This window comes from Lycorma delicatula, chromosome 4, assembly GCF_047948215.1.
Source record: "Lycorma delicatula isolate Av1 chromosome 4, ASM4794821v1, whole genome shotgun sequence".
NCBI lineage: Eukaryota > Metazoa > Arthropoda > Insecta > Hemiptera > Fulgoridae > Lycorma > Lycorma delicatula.
In genome coordinates, this window is record NC_134458.1 from 147,787,402 (window position 1) to 147,804,430 (window position 17,029).

General features: G+C 26.0%; 1 protein-coding gene across 4 annotated transcripts in view; it reads right to left on the reverse strand.

Annotated features, from left to right (window-relative positions):
• The window catches only part of LOC142323945 (uncharacterized), a 284,249-nt gene that overhangs the window by 77,238 nt on the left and 189,982 nt on the right, over positions 1-17,029 (reverse strand). For all 4 annotated transcript variants that reach the window (XR_012756182.1, XR_012756183.1, XM_075364345.1 and 1 more), the window contains one exon: positions 3,575-3,646. Coding sequence is in view for 2 of the 4 variants with exons in the window: in XM_075364345.1 (XP_075220460.1) it covers positions 3,575-3,646 (72 nt within the window). In the remaining 2 variants the exon portion in view is untranslated. The remainder of the gene's footprint in view (positions 1-3,574; positions 3,647-17,029) is intronic.

A 17,029-nucleotide genomic window follows, 5' to 3' on the forward strand; every position in this document is an offset into this window, starting at 1 on the left:
CAAATGTATGAGTAAAATATCTTCTCGAGATATTTCATTTTTTTAAATATAAAATATATGTAATATTAATTTAATGAAAGTAAATGAAAAAATAAATTGAAAAAAAAAAACACTTTGTGGGATAAATTGATAAATAATAACAAAAATTATAATAAAACATATTATACTGAAGTTTGCGTATGAGAGTACGAAATAGAAAAAAATGTTAAAATGAACGAAAAACTCTATAATAAAATAAAAATATAAATTAAAATATAAACAAAAATATAATCTATATATTTTTCTTTCATAACGAAAATACATATATACTATCTCTCTCTTTATCTCGCACACACACACTCGCACACACACGCGCACGCACAACGAAACTATTTAAATTATTTTTTATGAGTAATATGAAGGTTTCACAAAAAAATATGATAATAAAAAAAAGTAATAAACAACCCCGTAAAATTTAAAACGACGAACCTTCTCCCATCCCTTTTTTCCGGAATTCAAGGGAAAAGCAATTTTCAATTACATTTCTTTCTATCTCCGTTTTATAATATCACTCTCTCTTTCTCTCTTTTCGTTTCTATCTCTCATTCTTTTCCACTCTCTATTCTTTTTATCATACTTTCTCTTTTTATTCTATTCATTTTGAACCAGGGCTAAAAAGTTCCCTTTAATAAAACAAGATGCTAAATATTAAATGTGACAAAATAATCTTCGGATAAGGGGAAAAACGAGATAAAAAAACTTTTTAATAAAGCACAACATAACTTATTAAAAACTTCATATTTGTATTAAAAATTATTATCTAAACTCTTAATTAAAATGTAAAAAATAAATTAATATTTATTATCTTTTAAAAGTAAAAACAATATTAAAAAACAAACTCATTATTTATTTATTAAGTTACATTAGCAGAAGTAATTTATTTGTTTGACTATATTAAATTTATATATATATATTATATAGTAGCAGACTCGTCGCGGCTTCGGCTACCCTATATGGTTACTTGCGTTTCCCTTCGTGGTCAGGGGATGTTTAACCAGTCAGGGTTCCCTTCACTCACCCTTCCCGTCTAACCAGGGGACACTGCCCCCTGGACTCCTCTGTCTTTATTAAACTCATGCTTGTGAGAATAGTAATAAAACTGCTCAGTTTATAAAAACTATCAGTGTATTATAATTTCTTCACGGCAATAGTTTGGTCAGTACAGACCTTAACTATTAACCCACCGGGTTGGTATAGTGGTAAACGCATCTTCGCAAATCAGCTGATTTCGAAGTTGAGAGTTCCATCGTTTAAATCCTAGTAAAGAAATGCCTTTACTAGTATTCAAAAATCCTTATAAAACTATTTAGTTTTATAAAAATCCTTAAAATCCGTATAAAACTATTTAGTTTTATAAGGATTTTTGAATACTACATCCTGGATACCGGTTTTTTTTCGTGGTTGGGTTTCAATTAACCACACATCTTTGGAATGGTCGAACTGAAACTGTACAAGAGTACACTTCATTTACACTCATACATATCATCCTTATTCATCCTCTAAAGTAATACCTGACGGTGATTCCCGGAGGCTAAACAGAATAAAAGGACCTTAACTTTGAGTGATCTAAGAATATGGATTTCAAAATAGTCGGCCTCCATCTTAAAAATGTTAGTTATAATTGGTTACCCGAACTTCGTACGGGTAAAAATGTATTTTACCCGATTATTATCGTTACCCGACAAACAGCACTAGGAAACGACCTTACTTTGTTTCTCATTTTTTAAAAAAGAAATTTTAATTATTATTATTTTACGTTTTTAGTCAAGTAATCAAGACAGGTAAAGCCAATCGCGTTGTGAATACAGTAACAATGGCCGAGTTGACTGAACTGCCGCGCCGCATAGCGTCGCATCCCTTAAAATATTGAAATTAAAAAAAAACCCGAAAATAGTTTTTAGATATTTATCTGATGAGTATCTACAAGCCCCAATCTAGTGAATATCTCGTTTTGTATAATTAGAAATGGGGAAAATTTGCAAGCACTGTTTAAATTACCTTTCTTCACCCTTTCAAGGTTGAATTTCGAAAAATTTAGAAACTGGTTTTCAGATATTAACATGAAAATTACACATACCAAAAATCAAGTTGATCTCTTCGTTTCTTACAGAGAAATTAAAAAAAAAAAAAAAAATAGCCAGTTTTCAAAAAAAAATTAAAAAAACATTTTAACCCTTTGAACTCGGAATTTCAAAAAAATTCTTTCTTAGTGTGCACTTATACATGTAAACAAATTTTCATCAATTATCTTCAATAGTTTTTGTTGGGCTTTGATGAATCAGTCAGGACATATTCATTTATATATATAAAATTTTATTTTTCGAATCATGTAATTGGCAACGTACAAAGGAGATAGATTGATTTTGTAGAATTTATATTTTATCCGGGTAATGAACGAGTTAATAATAAATGATTTCTAGTAGTGTAACTTTTTTATAAGGGAGAAAGGAACTGATTACTATCCTAATAAATTATATTGAATGCGCCTGTCTAATGCTGTCTAGGAATTTTGAAATAAATATATACCTAAAAATTGATCACTAGCCCAACTAGTTGGACTCTAAAAGGTAAAGATTTACAAACAACCCAGTACCCCATTTTTGACATGAACACCATACTTTCTACTTTAATATAGCTATATTTGCCGGGAAAATAAAAATTAACTGTCCTTAATAGTTTTTAAAAATTATTCTGCTAATAATATACCTTTATTTAGTTAGCGATAAATAATATTATATCTTTATTAACGCAAATGTTTATTTTTTATTGATGAAAACTACTGCTGTCATCTTTACACTATATTTGAAGGAAGAGGTTATATTTTTGTATACATCGTTCTTTATTTTTCTTTCTTTTTTCCTGTTTATCCTTCGGGAATTACCTTTCGGGTATTACTTTAGAGGATGAATGAGGATGATATGTATGAGTGTAGTCTTGCACAGTCTCAGATCGACCATTCCTAAAATGTGTGGTTAATTGAAACCCAACCACCACCAAAGAACACCGGTATTCACGATCTAGTATTCAAATCCGTATAAAAGTAACTGCCTTTACTAGGATTTGAACGTTGGAACTCTCGACTTTGAAATTAGTTGATTTGCGAAGACGCATTCACCACTCGACTAACCCGATGGGTTGTATACGTCATTCTACTATTGTTAAACATAACGAAATGTACATTTCTATTAGAGACAAATAAGTCACGATAGACTATATTCTTATAAACAACTTTGCATGCACGTACACAGACTTTCATATCAACAAACAGTCGTTCGTTTATATTTTTCATTTCTACTCTCATTAAATCTTTTATTAAAGGTTGAAAGAAGGCAGATGCTTCTTAATTATTTTTTTAATATTTAAAAAAGTATAAGATCCATCTGCTAAAATAACATTCACTAAGAAAGCACTCATGAATTCATACAAAACTTACAAAACTGAAAATAACAATTAAAGTAGGTTATTTATCATTAAATAAAATTTTAATACATATACATAAATAAAAATATATATAGAAGAAACAAACAATTATTACCTGATCAGCCATGTTATATCCATTATGGAGGCCGTGAGGGACAGAAAGGGAGAGATCTAAATTTTCACTCCTCTGAAAACAAAAGAAAAATAGATTAGATATTTTGTCCTATAATTTAAAAATAATTTAATCTGCATACATAATACCCAATATTTAAAACTAATAAATGTAGTGGTAAATTTAAAGATAAATAATCTTTGAAAAAATTATTTCATAAATTAATTTTTAATCTTAATGTTCAAGTTAAAATTAATTTTTTAATTTAACTGCTGAATTTCGAATCGAAGGTTCTGAGGTTCGAATCCTAGTAAATGTTTTATACGGATTTGAACACTAGACAATGGATATCAGTGTACTTTGGTGGTTGGAGCTGAATTAACCATACAATTCAGGAATAGTCGGCATGAGTCTGTACAAGACTACACCTTATTTACAAATCTACACATCATCTTCATCTCATTGAGCCACGAGGTGGGGGGGGGGGGGGTTTGCTTATTGTTCACTAGTTCAAAAGATTGCGACGTAAACATAAGGGATAAAAATAAAAACTTAAAATAAAATAAAAACAGATTAAGATTATTATTATTTTATATTTTATTTTAACTTTTTTGTAAACTAAGTTTTATCGAAACTTTATAAAAAGGAGTAAATTGAATACATATAAACGTTTTTCCTAATTGTACGTTGCAACCTGTTCAACTAGTAAACAACAAGACCCCCCCCCCCCCCCCCCCAATGACCAATGTGAGATGAGGATGATATGTATGACATGTAAATGAGGTGTAGTTTTGTACAAACTCAGGACGAGCATTTCTGAGACGTGTGGTTAATTAAACCCCAACCACCATAGTACACCGGTATCCATTGTTTAGTATTCAAATCCGTATAAAAGCAATTAACTTTTCTACTAGGATTTGAAACTGAGATCCTTCGAGTTCGAAAATCAGCTGTTAAACAGTGATCTGTGATGATGAGTTAACCACTAGACTAGCCCGGTGGGCTAGTTGAATATTTAAACAATTATAATAAAATATATGAATTTAACTAAATTATTACCCTAGAAATGCAAGAAAGTGTTAATTCATAAAATGTAAAGTAATTTAATGTAATATTTTACAAAATATTAGTAATGTATTCATTTTTATGCTAAAAATAATAAATAAAATTATATAATTAATTCAAAATTATCTTTTGAGTATAAAATTAACCGGAAATGTTTATTTTGCAAACATTACTATTACTTTTGTAACATAAGCTTAATTTTGTTAAAATTTAAAAAGTTTTTATTAAAATAAAAATTGTTGTGTTTTTTCCTCCTTTCTTTTCCCCGCCCACCGGGGTCGGATCCATAACTAAACATAAACTCGGCTCCGAGGGGTGCCATAGTCATATAACTACCTCGTCGGGAACAAAGTTCCTGCCAATATTATATCTATTTTTGCATATATATCCTAAAATTATTTTTTATGTTTAATAAAAAAAATGGAAAATTATTATTTAATTAATTAAATTCTTTAATTTAATAAATTTCAAAATACGTGATTTATTTAATTTAGAATACTTATTTTTATGAAAGGTTTAATAAGATTAATTTTTTTTCCTAATGTACGTTGAAATCTGTTTAATTAGTAAAAAGTAAACTTAACTATCAGCCATATTAATAAAAAAAAATTCATAATTAGGTACTGAATAACTATAACGGTATATAGGTGCGTCAACAACATCATACTAATGTTTAAATAACCGTATTTTTTTAAAAATCATAATAAAAATGTCAAAATTTTCAAACATTTCTGCATTAAAAAAAGCTGGCAAAGTATTACATGATTTTCCCGGCTATTAATAATACAAATTAAAAGCGCTAGAGACAAAAAAAAAATGAGTTAGGGAATAAATTCTAAGAAACCTTTTCTAAAAATATTCATATATAAAGTAAAGTTTTCTCTAAATCTAACACCCCTTTCAATAAAGGCTAAAATAAGAAAAAGAAGATTTTTAAAATCTCTTCAGCAATTTAGGTCTGGGGTCTATAAATTTGAAAAAAATTGTAGACATTTCTTGATAGCTATGTGAATTATAAATTTCTTGATACGTAGACATTTCTTTATATACGAAGTATAAACTTTCAAAAAAATGTTTGAAAAATATCTAAACCAAAATTTTTCACGATCACAATACTTTCTTTACTTCGTACAAAGAAGTAAAATACTAATTTTGATTTTGCATATATTTAAATGTGATATTTAAAAATACCACACACAATAAAACAAGAAAACTAATTTAATTTATTTTCCACGCTAATATTATTTAAATAACGCTTGATAAATAAGAACTATTTTATATAAATGTAAATTACAAATTTAAAAAATATTTTTAATTGTTTTGTTCCACTATGTGGTTTTCAAACATATATTAACTCAAAAACCAATTGTCATCATTATTAATGTAAACTATAATTATAAACTGGTAACGAATTTTTTCAATTAAAATATTATCAGAAATGATAATGATAATGATAATTATTATTAATGAAGCTGGGTCAGGGTAGTGGCAAGATTATTACAATAGATGTATTATACACATTACTTAACCATTAAATATAATTTATGCATTTGGAAATTATATATATATATAAAATGTCGTGAGTGCCCAGCAAAAACTACTAAAGATAAATTGATGAAAATTTGTGTACACGTTTTTCTTACGACGTAAGTGCGCAATAAGAAAGGATTTTTTGAAATTCCGAATTTAAAGAGTTAAAATGAAGTAACAATGAAATTTACTATTTTTTTTTTTTTTTTTTTTTTTTTTTTTTTTTTTTAATAATTTCTCGGTAAGAATCAACTTGATGTTTAGTGTGTGTAATCTTCATGTGAATATCTAAAAATTAATTTCTAGATTTTTCGAAATTCGACCTTAAAAGGAATGAAGAATGATTAATTCATTCTTAACTTAATAAAATGTCGTTTGAAAAAAATCGTTTTTTAAAAACGTTCAACAAATGTTGAAGAATAATTAAAAATTTTCCTCGTTTCCAACTATAGTAAACGAGATATTCACTAGATTTGATCTTCAAAAAGACTCTTCAGATAAACATCTAAAATTCATTTTCGGGTTTTTCGAATTACGACTTTTCAAGGGGTGTGACGGTGTACGGCGCGGCGGCTCAACCAACACGGCCACTGACACTTACTGTATGAGTGAAGCGACTAGCTGCACCTGATTCCAGTTACTTGTCTAAAAAACATAAATAAATAAATAAAACGAATTAAAAAAATGAGAAAATGAAGAACGGTTACCTCCTAATGGTGTTTGTCGGGTAACGCTAAAAACCGGAAAAAAATTTTTTACCTGTACTTCGTACGGGTAACCAGTTGTAACTAATATTTTTTTAAAATCGAAGGGGCCGATTATTCTGAAACCCGCATTCTTCAGATCAGTCAAATTTTCGTGTCCTGTACTGACCAAACTGCTACTATGAAGAAATTACAATACACTAATATTTTTTTATAAATTGAACGGGTTTTAATTTTTATTTATCATTATTTTGCCACTAGCACGGGTTTAATGAACACAGGAGGTCAATGGGGTAGAGCCCCCTGACTAGAAGGGATCTGCTAAACTTCCCCTTGACCGCGATAGGAAAGGCAAGAAACCGTATAACGCGGGCGAAGCCGCGACGGAGATGTTAGTATAATATAATTGATATTTTAAAAATGTTTCCGTTAAAAGATGAAAAAAGTCAAATATAACAGTATACTAACTTAATTCATTGTATTTTTTTTACATTTTTTTTTAAAAAGAATAAAAATATATTTAGTTCATTTATCTTTAAAATAATTCTGATTCATAAAACTGTAATAAACCGATAAGAGAAAAAATACAGTTAAAAAAATGGTAGTATTTAACAGAGCGATAAAAAAATATATATACACACATGTATGTGTGTGTGTGTGTGTGTGTATGTGTGTGTAATCTAGAACTAAATAGTCTTTACTTCTGTCCTTTTTTTTACAATTTTATTATTCTTTTTTCTGCTTGGAAACGGACCAATTCTGAACGAATAATCATTATTCGTTTATAATACTCCTCTATGGAACCTCATTATTATATAAAGCTTAATCAGAGATTAACTCATGTGGAACATTTAACTGAGCAAAAACTAATTTAGTAACATCTAAACAGTTTAATGGTCTGTTCACTGCAGTCCTTTGACTACATAAATTATTTATTCAATTCCTTTTCAGATCGTTTAAAACGAATACATATTAATATATATATTAATGTTTATATATATATATATATATATATAAAATAATATTTTTATAATTTTTACAGTGTATAAATTCATGAAATAACATTTCAAAATTAATTTTTTCTATGAATTGAAATCATGAAACCAATGCAGCGAAATAACATTTTCAAAAGAAACAAAAAAATAATAATAGTATATTTTCTAATAAACGAAAAAATGTATGTTTTTATTTTATATGCATTAGAAAACGAACGATTTTAGAAAATTTATGAATAAATTACAGTAGAACTGAAATATACGTCCTTTCAACTAAACTGTACAAAACTGGTCGATACTAATAAAAAAAAACTTTGCTTGAGTGAAAAGCACACAGGCAGGTTCTCTTTATTACTATTCGAGCAATAAAGAGATATATATATATATATATATATATATATATATAAACACACTCGCATATATATATGCGAGTGTGTTTATTTAATATTAAAAAAAATCTGATGTGGACACCACACGACTTCCTTGTACGCCTATTAAATTACATATACACATATTTTGTTGCACTTCATTTAAACTTATTTCATTTGAAAGTGAGATAAGATCCAATTCTTTAATAAAAGTGGACAGTTACACAATTGCTAAAGTAATAGTTTTTATTAACATCAAATATTTATAAATTATTAATTCAATAATCTTACCTGAAATATTAGGAGAGAGTAAAAGTCCCTTTATTACTATTTAAATAAATGTTTTATATTTATCTAATACTATGGTTTAAATTATTATGATGTAACCGACAACAAAATGAAAACAAAAAGGAAACAGGAGAAGGTTACTAAATTTTATAGCGATATTTGTTTCAAATAGGCTGAAACAAATGCATAAATAAAAATAATACGATTCTAAATTATAATTTTCAATTAATATTAATAATCAGATATTTCACCAAATCTGATGTGGACACCAAATGACTTCCTTGTACGCCTATTAAATTTTACATACACACATTTTTAAAAGTACATAAAATATTATTTCATTAATAACTTCTGATTTGTTGTTCATATTTTTATGTCGGATTTGAACCAATGTGCCTTTCCCTTGTAAGATCCAAATATTTCATTAATTAAAATTTTATTTGGCTATAACTCTGGAACCGATGAAAATAAGTACCACTTATGATATATCGTCGAAAAACTCTCAACGAGGGCTTATTACTGCAGTTAAGAAAAAGTCCAAAATCCAAAAGTTTGGATTTTGGGCTTTCTTGGAAATTTTTGGTCAAGTCGATTGCAATCAAAAGGGGAAGTGCACAACTAGATTTTACAACAGTCCTAAATCCAAAATTTCAAAATCCTACGGCTAATCGCTTTTGAGTTATGCGAGATACATACATACGTACGTAGAGACGTCACGCCGAAACTAGTCAAAATGGATTCAGGTATGGTCAAAATGGATATTTCCGTTGAAATCTGAAAACCTAAATTTTTCTCGATCATAATACCTCCTTTACTTCGTACAAGGAAGTAAAAGCATTATCTATAAAACAAAATTTCAAAACAGCTTTTTAAAGAAAATAAAGATATTTTATATCTAAAACTGATTAATAATATTTGTCAACGTTGTCAATTGTGAATAACCATTATTTATTTTATTACCTATATTTTTTAATGGTGTACACTGATGATGATTGTTAAACAATCGCAACTGGCATTTAGCTTTAGATTTTAATTTAAATGTAAACCGTTTTTGAACTTTAATCTTATTTTCCAATTTATTTTAATAAAAGTTTTTCATTGTTCCTTATATGAGCGCCCATGCAAGTATGTGTATGATGAATAAATTTAATATATTAAAGAAAATTTCTTAATTTCATAAAGATTTAATTTGAAAAATATATAGGCATGATAAGCTCACCAAAATTCAGATAATATTCAGCTCAGCAAGTTAAAATTTAATTCTATTTATTAAAAAAACTGTATGTATAAATAAACATCAATATGCTGAGAGAAATCATTACGTAAACTGATGTGCATTATTTACGCAATTACTTTCTCTAGAGAAACAATTCCCATTATACGAGTATACGTATATTGTTTATATTAAGTAGTGGAATTTCAAAGGATATTGAATTAAACGATAATAATCAGTGAAAAAATCCCACGAATACGGACTATTAAAACGAAATAACATTTTTTTAATGTAAAAGTGTAATAGAATTTTTTTTGCATATACTATAAATTACATCTCTAATGGATGTTGAAAAAAAATAATTAATAGTAACATTGCAAAGGATGAATTAGTTTAAATGGTCATCGATTGAAAATCTAGAAGGAAACAGTAAAAAACGTTAATAAAGAATAGAAATTCAAAGTTAGATATATTTCTTGAGTTAAAGAAACAATTTCGAAAATATTTCGTTTTTTTATAGTTAACATTGCTCTTTTTTATTTATTTACTAGTATAAAAAAAGGTAAAAATACTCTTTACGATGTGTTTTCTATGTAACCTTTAATATTTATTAATATTTATTTTTAATAATTTTTATTTTTTTAGTTACATTTATTTTTAATGATTTCCCTGTATCTACTGATGACGACTGTTTAAAAATCAAAATACTCATCTAATTTTTATATTACATTTTATACTAAAAGATTCCAGAACGTTCTTTCCAGACTATTGAAATATAACATACAATAAAGATTAATATACAATATATATTATTATTATTACAATAATAATTTATAAAAACGTAACCTGAAATAATTATCAAGATATTAAAAAAACGTTATATAACAATGTAGATTATAATTATAAAGGAAGTAATATTATATACATTACAGAAATTGATTCAAATAATTATTTCTCAACTTGTCCTTGTAAAAAAAAAAAAAAAAAAACAAAATAAAAACAAAAAAACATATATACTGTATATATGGCAATAGACTAACATACACTTTTATTTTAATTTATCTATTATTACTGACGATAAAAGTTTTTTACAGAACAATTGCTTTAATTTACCTTGATTTCCCTTCCCCTACATTAAGAATAATATGTAGACTAACATTACAGATTATTTTTGTAATCATTATTATGAACAATACCATTTAAGTTAACAATTAACATTAAAAAAAAAAAAAAAACATAAAAAACTAATTGCTATTTTTTTACTACAAAATAAACAATGATATATATATATATATATATATATATATATATATATATATATGTTAGTGCGTAAACGACCATGCGTGAACATTAAAATATACAATTTCTATGTTCATTAAAATAAAATAAAGTAATTATTTATAACTAACACATTATCCGATATATACGAGTGGGCGTACATATATACATAGGCATATATATACCCCATATAATATATATATTTATATATATGTATATGAAGGTAACAAGTATGGCTTAAAATAACTTTTCAGCAGTTAAACATACAAAAATTAAATTTAACAAATGGTCCTTTAAATCTTTAAACAATCTATAATCCGGTATGAGACCTCCAGCACACGTGAGGGAACAAAGTCAAATTTTAAATAGAAAGGATACGATTGTGATACATCGATTTGAAGGGAATTGAAGAACAACAGATTCAACATAAAAAAAATTAGGGCTAAAACAACCCAAACAAAATGAATGACCATAAATATTTTTTAACAGCTATTTTCAAAAGTGGTCTGTCTACACACCTCCTCTTAAATAACTTCTCAACAATGAAACACTAAAAATATAAAACTTAAACTATAGCTCCTATCTCTCTCTCTCTCTCTCTCTCTCTCTCTCTCTCTATATATATATATATATATATATATATATATATATATATATATATATATATATATATATGTGACTAAGCAAAAAATAGAAATTAAATATAAATATACAGATAAAATAGCTAGATCGCAAATATTCCATATAATTCTTCAGGTAAAACAACCATTTTACAATATGATGATATTATTACTTAAAACAAAATACAAAACAGTAATACAACATTTCGCCTTCAATGCAAGGCTTTATCAAGTGCAACTAATATGGTAAAATGGTTGTTTTTACAACCATATGAATAACCATAATGAATACTGCGTATTCATTATTCATATTTATTTCAATTATTTGCGTAGTGACTTATTTGGATCTGAATATTTTGTGTTATTATTTTAACAACTAACAGAGAAATTATCATTTATTATATATATATATATATATAAAACAGTATATATATATATATATGTATACGTTACTGGTTGACTGACCGAGTCAAGAAATTTCTAATAGTACGCACGACCTCGATGAAACGATTGCCCCATAATATAATGCCGTCATTTGAATTCCGGTAAGTAAAAAATTCTAAATTTTGTCTCAATATACCAATTGCTGATTATTTCACCCTTTTTGCATTTTCCCACAATTTTTCGACGCTTTACGCTTGTGAATCTGGCTGTCTGAGCCCATAAAGTTGTACCTATGTTCGATATGAAATGTTAGAAGAAGCTTTATGATGTATGTATGTATATATATATATATATATATATATATATATATATATATATATACATTATAAAACAATTCTATTAATGAAATTTAGAAACGTATGTTGTTAAGGTAAAAGTTCCATTAATATTTAAATACCAAAACATGTATAATGAAAAAATAAACAGTAATCTTATAGTAAATACAATATGTATAAGAGAAGATAATATATGCGGTTAAATTAAAAAAATATATATATATATATATGTAAGATATCTTTAAATAATAAGGAAATGTGTATTACAATTTGTTTTAAAAAGGTAATTTCTTTAATGTACATACAAGTAAACAGTTATAAAAGTAAGAGTACACATTCACACCAAATACAGAATATAAAATGAATTTTATAAACGTACTACTGCCAGAAAATAATCAATCATGCACAAACATGTTTAATATGGATTCCCTCCTCCTTGGATCCAATATCATGCTTACGCAGTCATCCATGGAAATTTCTCATAACTAAAGCTAAAGATTTCTTTAACATTGAACATTGAACGTATGCTGTCTATAACATCTGTCGATTCTAATTTTAAATTCCAATGCATAATACTGATCGACAACAATGTGTTTTAATATAATAAATTTAAAAATATATATATATATAAAACTTACTACAATTAACGATTTAATAATTATTAACAACTTAAGATATACTTTCTTTCTAAGTACATCTGTGTGTGTGTGTATATATATATATATATATATATAAAAAAAATGAAACAACACATTACACAAAATTATACTTCCTGATAAAATTGAAGCTTAAGAAACCTGCTTTATAATTATGATAGAAAATCGAGGATGATATTACTTAATTTTCTAGTTATTTTTCTGTTAACCTACTCACTTTAATTTCATTATATATGTAAATAAAAAAACTAACTGTTTTGATTAATTTTTAACATAACTCGTGTTTAATATTCATTTAAGCAGAAAAAAAAACTAAAAATATGTCCTAATAATTGCTTGATAATAATAATTACTAACTTTTTCTTGCCAAATTTTTGGATTAATTGTTTTCCAATTTAACAGACTGACTGCTACACCCAAAACAGCAACAAATTACATAGCATTAATATATATAATTCATCTTTAAAAGAATATCATAAGGTTTTAAAAAATATTAAATGTGTATATAAATATATAGTGTTTATTATTATTATTATAACATAAAAATATAATAAAACAGTATTTATGTATCCTCCAAGCATTTTTATTATTCTACATTATAATAATAATCTTAATAATACTTTTTTTATATCAATAAATTGAATATCTCGAACTTAAAATTGTAATAAAAAAAATAAAAAATAAAATACGTTAAAATATTTTATTAATAAAAAAATAAACTTATGAATTAATTTAAATATGATTAATATTTAATGATAAAATAAAATGAATAATAAAATAAAAAAGGAAATGATGTGAATAAAAAAAATTAGATATTAATAAACGGTTATAAAAAAGGACATAAAAAATATGAATGTCGTTTCAAAAACTATAAAATTGTATTATTTAATAAAAATCAATAAAAAAATAATAACTAGAAAAACTGGTTTAAAAATAATTATTCCCCCTTATCTACAGGTTAAATACACGTAACCTACTTCTATTTCTAATGGCAAATTACAGCATAAATAAATATATATATATATATATATATATATATATATATATACATTATTACATTCCAGAGAAAGGAGTACGTTTAATTTGTTGCTTTATATTATCTACCTTAGTCGTTTTTACAGCCGAAACGCATGTAAGCATCTGAGATAATAGAGAAATTAATAAAAAAGTAATTTCTATGAGAATAATAATGTTCATTAAATAAACAATACTATTGAATAAATTATAGGTATAAACTATAGATTATCATACCATTTCGATGGGCTTGGCATTCTGATATACAACATTATAATTTGTTTAATAAAGATTGCAAAGGGTTAGTAAAACACATAAAAATAGTAAAATACGATTTGCTTCATATTTTTCCCTTATGAAACTGGTATAGGATGCTTGTTATTTATAAGAAAGGGGATGTCACTTTTTTGAATGATTTGTGTCGAGTAACATATAACTATTTGTTTACGACAAGTAATACTAATAAATATTTTTCTTATTGATTTAATATTTTACTGGTAAACCTATTGGTTTTATAATGAACGTCATTACAATAAGAAAAAGTAAACACTACATTAGTGTCTTTTGTACCTCAGGTCTTCATACAGCCAAAAGTAATATTGGGGAAAATAATATAATGTAAAGCAAGAAAATTAATGTATTCTTTCTTATCCCTGAAAGAATATATTATTATCCAGTAAAGGATAAAAAAAATACAAATAATTATTTAACAGAAAAAATACTATTTTTATTAGTATTATAATTAATCATATTTTGTTTTTAATAAAATCGTCAAATTCTGAATAGCTTACTTTATTATTATTATTTTAATTTACCGTAAATTAATATAAAATGTTATCTCATGTTAGTATGTATTAAATCATTCATTCCTCGAAATGATAAAAAAACATAAAAAGTTACCCCCATATAATCAGAAATTTAATGAAAAGATAGAAAGGGGAATGACAGGAAAAAAGATAGTACAAGGGAGAGAGAAAAAATGGAAAGAATAAAAAACAGTGAGGGTTGAGAGAAAGAGAGAGGATGAAAGAGAGTGATGCAATTATTTTTATGTAATTAATAGCGGTTGAGAGTACGATTCTACCGTTTTTTTGTTCATAACAACCCATTAATTTTCTCAAAACACTAAAATTATTGCTGTATTTCATTTAATATTTATGACATAAATAATATATTTTTAATCAATAGCGTGTCGGTAATTTTAGTATAATTTATAACATTCAGGGAAATAATTACAATTAAATATTAATTAAAATTGAAAAATGAAATGTAATCCTCTATTTGATTATGCAATAACTTAAATAAAATATAGGTACTTAATAAAAAAGACAATTTAAAATATAACATTCACAAGAGTTACATATATGAAGCCTATAATTTATAAAATTACAGCCCGGATAGCATTTCTAACGATAATTCTACAAGAAAATAATAGCAATAAATGATTTAAACAAATTATTTACTCATTTACCAAACACGTCGACCTCTGTGATCGAAGGTTATATAATTTCTAACAAAACTGAAAATTGACTCCAAAGAAACTATTTACCCCAACCCTTAGATATTGACCACAAACATTTACCAACAAATACACGAGTCCCAGTATCAAATTTCATCAAAATCGGTTTACTTCATAAAAAAAAAAAATTCCCTTTATAAGCTTAAAAAACACTAAAAAAATAAGAAATAAACCATATATAGAAAGAAAGATTTTATATGTAAATATTCAAAATTTTCTTTACTAAATTTAAAATATCGTAAATCTAAATTCACTGGAATTTTGAATTATTAAGTGGCATTACAATATTTTTATTTCTTTAGACGTAACATCATAAAAAGTACATGTAAAACTAAAATGTAATTTTATTATTATTTTTTTGTTGTATGTGATGGGTTATAAATAATATGTTATAAAAACAAAATATTATATTAAAGAAAATAAAAATAAATGTCATTATCAATAACCTAAGCCACATAAGTACATAATTTTAAGAAATCAACGTGTAAATTACATACCAGCAAAACAAAAATAAAGAAAGAAATAATAAAAAACACATCTTTTTTCTTTTGTGAAATGTTAGAAACATTAAAATATATACGGTAAAAAAAATCTGTACGTATGCGAGCGCGTGTAATATTCTGAAGAATTGGATTCAATACGATTTTCAATAACATAGTCTCATATGTTTTATGAAAACATATAACATTCGCAAATAGATAGTATTTACCGAGTGCATAAAGTTGAATGAAATGGTCACGACATTTGCAACGAATACTAAAATTTGCAGGTGGGTAAGAAATGATTGTAATAATAATTTACAATTTTACACATATTACGGGAACAATCCCCTAAATTGGTTGAGAATTTTAAGATAATGCAGTTTATTACCTTTCTTGTTTATTTCATTGTTATTATGATTATTATTGTAGATTTTTTTATATTTAAAAAAATTGTAATACCTTTTACTAAAAATAACCACAAGTAATAGTCTGATTGAAAGGTTTATATGTTGGATACTTATAGTCGTAATATTTATATGTTGTGTTTTTATTTCGATATTTTCATATTTCACGCAACTCGGGCGAAGCAAACACTTTCTCATGTTCTTAACAACCTATTCTCAAGTAACCTTTTGAAAAAAAATTTGATACAACATATATTTAACGTATTCGACACATAACCTTGTTTTGGATAAATAGTAAACTGCATCTCACTACAGCCTGAAGGTTCCTTACCTCCTGGAATGTGTCAATAAGTCACAACCTCTTTTCATTTGGGTTGTACAGTAGGGAAAATGGACTTGTTAGTACTGATACCAATAATAACAAGGCGAAAAATACCAAAAAAAACCTTATGATAAAATATTGTCACTATTAGAATGAGAACGAAAATCTAGAACCTAAAATCATAATTTTTTGACTAAGGGAAGAAAATCACTGACAGAAAAATCCTTATGCAATGACAGTTTGGTCGACTCTTCGTGTTGTACGACCTGAAGAGCGCGGCG